This window comes from Corapipo altera, unplaced genomic scaffold, assembly GCF_003945725.1.
Source record: "Corapipo altera isolate COAL_440 unplaced genomic scaffold, ASM394572v1 45, whole genome shotgun sequence".
Classification (NCBI taxonomy): Eukaryota; Metazoa; Chordata; class Aves; order Passeriformes; family Pipridae; genus Corapipo; species Corapipo altera.
The window spans coordinates 7,863,404-7,870,553 of NW_020884877.1; the positions used below are offsets into that span (position 1 = coordinate 7,863,404).

A 7,150-nucleotide genomic window follows, 5' to 3' on the forward strand; every position below is an offset into this window, starting at 1 on the left:
ACACAGTTGAAGGCACCTGGCAGTGCTGAGGGAAGCAAAGCTCCTTAGCAATTAGGTCACAAGTCAATCCAGGAGGTGGTCACTTGTAGCTTCCAATTTACTGCTCTTCAAGGGAGGACTTAAAAAACATCAGGTCGCCTCCAGAGAGACTGGCTCTCCTTAAAGGCCATTTAAGTGCAAAGAAACTGTTAGTGAGTGGTTATTTGAGCAGCCCAAACGCCATGTGGGAACAGCTGGGCAGCCACGCAGGACTGCACCCACCAGGCCTCCGCCTGCCCCAGCGCCACTCACAGCTGCCACATGACCCCTGCTGCCTGCTCCCAGACATTCCCGACTCACTGGGATAAAATGAAGGCGAGGGGCTGATATGGGGAACAGAGGGGCCTTAACACACACCACTGGGGTTTTTCTTTTTTTCCCTACTTGAGAGAAGCCGCACAGCACCAAATACTCATGCAGGGCAATGGAATTCAACACTTGTACAGAACACACAGTTCACATTTAACTTTAATTAAAATAGAGTTTATTAGCTTTTCTTTTAATACAAACATGAGAAAGGAAAACCACCTGAAGATGTAGTGTTATTTTCAAAATTGAACTAGTGATCAATACCTGAAGTGCCAAGTTCCATGGATTTGGGAGCCAGGGCCTGGCATATTTGCATACTGCAAAAGGCTGTATGCATCATTTTAACAGCTGAGTGCAGCCAAACTGAGGATGGCACTCAGACAGCCCCACTCCCAAAGGCACATGGACTTGTTACTCAGTGTAAGTTTCTGGGCCTTGGCTGTATGAGGAAGTGCACAAAACCCATGTCATTTGGAGGGAAATCTGCTCCTAGGACACACTGCCTAGAACCTATTTGGATCCAAGAAGGGAAGATACTACAAAGACTTGTAACAGGAAGAGTCTAATAATACTTATCCTGTTTAGAGTTCAGTTTCAGAGCCTGAAAGTAAGCGCTGTTCCAAAGTCTCAGAAAGAGCAAACCCCAAGCCTCTAGAGCAGTTGCACAAGATAAAATTCACTTTGGGAAAAAAAAATAGGTTTTGTAGAAAGCTTTCTGATAATTCTCAATTGAACACAATATTTTTTTCATCTACCTTCTTAGGTAGTCCAGGATTCTCAAACTCATTATTGTCTCATTATGAATGTAAATCCCTCCCAGGAAACTGAAACCCAAGGAGAGCCAGATGGATGCACAATATCAGCTTTAGGAACTCCACTGTATATAGCACAAGAGATCTGCAGTAGAACTCAGAGAAGCAGTGCTGCACACACGCCATTCACCACTGGATTGCTACACTGTTTGGGATGGTGATGATGTTTCCAGACCAACTTTTTCATTCAATGCCTCAGAAAAATACACAGATTACATCTCTTCCAGAGCAATATAAGTATTAGAAAATGAGAGAAGCACCATAATTCACAAGAAATGCAGCATGGACCCTATACATTTTAACAATACATAAAACCATATCTCTGCCCCCAGTCAAAACATTCAAAGTCTTTTGACAATCTCTACTGGAGTGAAGTTGTGGGTGCAGAGTTGGAATTCCTTCCTGCTGGGCAGCTTCTTGGCGTGAACACATCACCAATAATAGCAGCTTTTAGTAGCCAAACCAGGGAAAAACCATCAACACGTGTCTATGCTACTGTTTTCAGCTCCAGAGTGGCTTTATACTTTAAGAGTCCCATGTTTTGTGTTGTTTTTGTTAACACTGCATTGACCTGAAATACAAATGCAGTGAGACTCTGGATTACAGGGGAGAGGAGGGAAGAACATTGTAACTATAGTCATGTGGTTAGTGTTTAAATTCTAAAATTTAAAACTACTTATTATTAAAAACCTCAAGAGTTCACAGCTATAGGCCTACATAGTAAGCAAACATCTGTGGGGGAGAGAAGGAGATAAGTTTGTTTTTGCACCTCTGGATACATTAGAAGGAGGAGAGAGTTGGTTTGACAAAGATCTTGATTTTTGCACCAAGTATGCTCCTCAAGCTCTGGGCTCTCTTGGCTAATTTACCTTCCTCTCCTCCTCTTGCTGGAAGACACCATCACTGCTGGCTTGTGTGCATGGAGTGGTGGTATTCCTCCGATTCATATGGATGCTGGTTCATGGTGCTGCACTTTTCTCTCTCCTCAGGAGAGGATGGCATTAGAACGGCGGATACCAACTAAGTTATCAGCACTGAAAGATCGTCTCATAGCAGCTTTTGACAAGTCTTTGTATTTGTCTTCACACAGCCGGGAGATAGCCTGGATACCACGTTTAGAGACAAAATGAAAAGTACACATTAGAAAAGTTCGAACATTTCAAGGGAGGTTTTACAACTGTAATACCAACAGCACAGGTGCTCTGCAGCAGTGATGCTGCAAAGAACTGCTTTGGAGGGAAAATATTAAAGGGGTCTGTCCCCAATGCTAACATGAACCCCAGCCATCAGAAAGTAAGATCTAAAGAAGGGGAGTGGTTTCCATAACTAAGTATCTCCTTTCTTTTACTAGTCTCACTATCTAATGGAAAACTTGGATCCATTTCAGACTTAAAAGTTTGAGGAAGTTGTGTTAAAAACTGCACCTGGTAGTTGCGTCTGGTGTACACAGCAGCACAAAACCCTCTATTTTAACAGTGCACAGGTATGTGCACAGGCATTTCTATGAGAAAAAGGTTCAACCTAAAAAGGTCTTTGCACTCCCTCAGGCATCTTGCCTTTGGCCACTCAGTGAAAGTGAGCCTAGGAAATGAAGTTCTACTACGATGTCTGTTTTGCCTTTACCTTCTCTACACCCTTACCCCAATATGGTCTTACCAGGATCACCCACGCGATTATGTCCTGGAAGAGGTCTGAGAAGGGAGGGCAGCCATGGCACTTTATTACAGCAATTAAATACTAGCACATGTGGACAGCCTAGTGTTTAACTGCTAAACTGCTTTTTCATCCATTTATTGGCTTGCCTCTGTCATGTTCATCTAGCTAGTCAAGAGGCCTTTATTCTGGTGCAGCTATTCTAGTAACATATTTTTATTTAAAATTCCAGCACAATTGTCCAAAAAACAGAGTGTCCTCCCCTGCAAGGCCTATTTCTGATTGGAGCCTTCAGGCATTATCAATGCAAATTAATAAGGATACCTGTATTAAAAGGCTGAACTGAATGTCAGTCCTGAACATTTACTTCCATTAATAATTTACCACCTATCACCAGATGAACTCTCAGAGTCCTGCGATCAGCTACAAGCCTACACCTTCCCTTTAAGGCAGCACCCATTCAGCACAGCCCTATGTTCTGGAAGTTCAAAAGGTGAAAAGCACTCTGAGCATGAATAAAGTTCTAAGTGTGTTTTAAAATAATTATTTACATTTATTCCTGCCGACCTTCTGGAGGCATGCATTTGGCTCAAGAGTGGCATTCTTTGAGACACTGGCGGCATGAGCTCCTGCTGCAAGACCAGACAGACTCTCCATCCTGCTTTAATGCTGGCACATCAATCATAAAGCAACCTGTGTTGACATATTTAGCCCCAGCTGCCCATATGGTGTAAATCAGTTTTCAGTCCCTGGAATTCACTAATTCACCACTTTATACAGGCTCTATCAACTGCTCATGTGCTTCAAACCAAAAGGTGGAGTTAAAAATTTTAGCAAATGGTTTAAATATTTATCACGTTTTAGAATCAAATCCCAAAATGTCCTATAGAGATGCATAAGTAATACATTAGGGCAAATCACATACTGTACTGAAAATTACTCTGGTTTTAAATACCAACCCCCCAAATGCTAAGAAGAAACAAAACAGGCTCTCAATCTGTAAATCATCCACTTATGCCTGGGCACTGAGCAGTTCAGTAAACAATTTCCTGTGGACTATGAACTGCCCTACAACCACATTTACAATTAGTGACAGTGTTAGCTTAAAGTGCAAGTAACAAGGGTGAGACAAAGCAGAAGAGTTGCATTGCTTAACTTTAAATAGAGGAATTCATAGGCATATCATACCTATCATTCCAAAAGACCAGAGGGATCACACTTATTTCCAAAGTTCAGCCACTTCTGGGACAAAATAAAAAACCCTAGGACTTGGCAGAATTATTGGGGGTGGACAACAGAACAATATAAGCCAAGAATACCGTAGCACAACCCTCTTGAAAGGGGCTATGGTATCAGTGTACACAGGGCCTGTGGTAATGCCTTTGTTGAAAGGTCAACAAAATAACATGCGGAGTCATCAATTAAACCTGAACAGATGAAAGGTTGCATTGATCCAACAAGAAAATTTCCCTGGGAACCCAGGTAATTTTCAAAATGCCTTAGACATCTCCATCAGCCTGAAGACTGACTCTGCAAAAGTTCAAGTTTTTTAAAATGTGCCTTCACACCAAGAAGGCAGCAGGGACTCACAGAAGGGCAGAAGGGGCCAGTTATCTGCATTTACATTCCTCTGGGCATTCTGAAGGATTCCCAAGAAGAGGCTATTCCAAAAGTTTATCTTAAAGCAACATTTCTTTGGAAAGGTGAGGTTCTACAAGTTATGAAAAGAAGCATATTATTTCTGCAGCTGTCCCCAGACAAATGGTTTATTAAACCATGAGAGCAGTAAGAGTGCTCCCTCTAAAAGCAGCTGTGCAGTGGGATGCAGTGGGAAACCTTCAGCTGGTAGTATTTAGAAAGGGCTGAGTGTGACTGTCTCTAGGTGCTTGGAATACAGACTGTGACTAGGGAAGGACAGACAATCCATTACATATGACACTAATCCTTTCAATCGTAAGTAGCCTAGCTGAGCTATGGTTCCCAAAATAATATCCATTTTATTTTGCGATCTGCGGGACTTCTGTAATCTCTTCTGAAACCCTTCCTTTCCTCAGAATACTAGCTTAGCCCAGGCATGGTTTTAGACATGCTAACTGTAGTTATAAAGGGGTTAAATTACCCTGTAATACACTAATCTAAAAGCTTTTTACTTTTTCTAACCACCACTTAACATGATTAGCAACAGATGCTCTTACTACACATACAGACAGAGTCCCCTGCTCAGCCACTCTCAGAGCATTACCTCCAGCTTCTGTGCTCTCTCTTTACTGAGAGGCTCCAGCAGAAAGCTCAGGTTATTGTCATCTGCTAGAGAGCGAAGATCAAAGTAGTATTTGGCGTAAACACTGGCAGGAACATTGATATTAAACTGCAGTAGCTCCAAGAAGTGTCTTTCCATCTCGTTCCTAGGAGGCATAAGGGACAGAAGACAAAGGAAAAAAAAGATAGTTTTAGCTGGCTGAAAACACTGAAGAGACCTCAAGCTTGTTTTAAAACCAGCAACTCTGAAATAGTCATCAAGAGCTCTGCATTATTAGTTTTGAGAGACAGGTCATTCCCTGGTGCTCAAAACAAGGTGCAGCTTTTGAGTCCTGGCACCTCCGGCTCGGAGAGGAAGGTAGTGCCCTGTCGTGCACTCGCTCGGCTGACTGGGGGGGTTCATTCTTCGGAGTTCCATTAGTGCAGCTGTACAATTCATGCGCCATTCTCACTCTCATACGGCCCCACACTATAGTGATCAGATGAAAGGAATGATGTATGCTGTTTATTAGCTCTGAAGAACTTGCAGACATTTTCACCAGGCTGATAACAGGAAGGGGGTTTATTGAAGTAGAGGCGGACTAACAAAAGGAGTAGGCAGATCACCACGGCAACAAATGGATCTATGAAGAGCTGCTGCTATTATCTCACAGAAAAAAGCCTCTTGAAGCAACATGGATTCATCTCCAATAAATAAATAAATAAGCAGCATTAGGTGGGAGAAGGAATTTTCTCCTCAATAGCATTAGGCAGGATAACAAAGTACTGTGTCAAAGGGCACTGTCCAGTTTTTACTCTCTTGTCTGTTTTCACTGGGCAAAATACTTGGAGGAAAGCAGGGAGAGTGCCATGACATGAAAAAGGCTGCTTCAGCTACTGTACTGTGGTCAGCTGAAGCAGAGATGTTCTATAGAGAAAAAACAACGTTTTACAAATTAACCTAAAAAGAAACTGGTGGTACCCAAAACAAGCAATTCAGTTCAACACTAACTCAACAATTGTTCCTACTGGTAGCAGACCTGTCTCAAGAGAATTTAGCAGCTGTGTAGGCCAACTGTGACAACACCATAAGGTAAGCTGCACAAAGTCAGTGCCAAGGTTGTTACTGCTTTTTGGGAGCTTTCAAAATGGACGCTCTACCTATCAGAGGGGGGCAAATAAATCAAGGAATCATCCAGGTTGTCCTGTACTGGATGGCGAGTCTCAATATGAATAGCAGCTTTGTGCTTGTTTCTGGCATAGTGGACTTGAGTATCATTGAACCTAGTGCCAAAATTAATTTCCTGTTCATATGGTCATAAGCCTATAGAAATGTAAATTAGATAATGTTTTGATGATCAGCTGATCAGAGCTTGATTTACCCTGTTGAATAAATGCTCTTCACTTCCCCTTTTGTACTCACTAGGCTAATACATTTTAATTCTGTAAAAATACAATTCTTCATTGGATTAACAAGTCTATTAACAGTGGTTTAAAACCTGGGAAAGGATAATGCCCATGTGTTTTCTGTGCCTTATTTACAAATATATGTAGCCTAAAGAGTGAACAGCATGTGTCCCCTTACAAACAATCATGGCAAGATTAGCAGCTGCACAGTTAATTTTTCAGTGATTATGGATTTGCTCTCATCAAAGCAAGCAAGTTCTGACAAAGGATGACTTCCAAATATTAATTTAATTTCCTTTGATTTTTTTTCCTCCATTAGAAATAAGTAAAACAAAACAAAAAAACCTGACCTCCCAAAACCCCAAAGAAAAACTCTTTTCACTAAAAATAACCACCTGTGTTTTGGTCACATAAAAAAGGGCTTGTGATAGAAAAAATAAGATGAACACTTTACCCATGTTGAGTAGGAAGAGGCTAAGACAAATGAGCACATCTGCCAGTTGCCAGGCCTGGACCATGTATCCCTTCACAACCTGTGACCTGCTGGAGGTTTCTGGAAGAGCCACCCAGCTCCCGCTGCCAATGGAGCTGTGGGGTGGGGCTGCCAGCATGTGTCCTGAGCAGTAAGGAGTGTTTGCTGGGGAGGAGATGCACCTACACTGCCTTCAGAAGAGGTGCCTGGCTTGTACACA

At 42.2% G+C, this 7,150-nt stretch overlaps 1 protein-coding gene across 1 annotated transcript in view; it reads right to left on the reverse strand.

Annotated features, from left to right (window-relative positions):
- Positions 1–506: 506 nt before the first annotated feature.
- Positions 507–7,150, reverse strand: part of CCNYL1 (cyclin Y like 1) — a 22,934-nt gene continuing 16,290 nt past the window's right edge. The window contains exons 9-10 of the mRNA XM_027636468.1: positions 5,056–5,218; positions 507–2,262 (exon numbers count right to left, since the gene is read on the reverse strand). Of these exons, the coding sequence (XP_027492269.1) occupies positions 2,146–2,262; positions 5,056–5,218 (280 nt within the window). The 3' untranslated portion in view covers positions 507–2,145. The remainder of the gene's footprint in view (positions 2,263–5,055; positions 5,219–7,150) is intronic.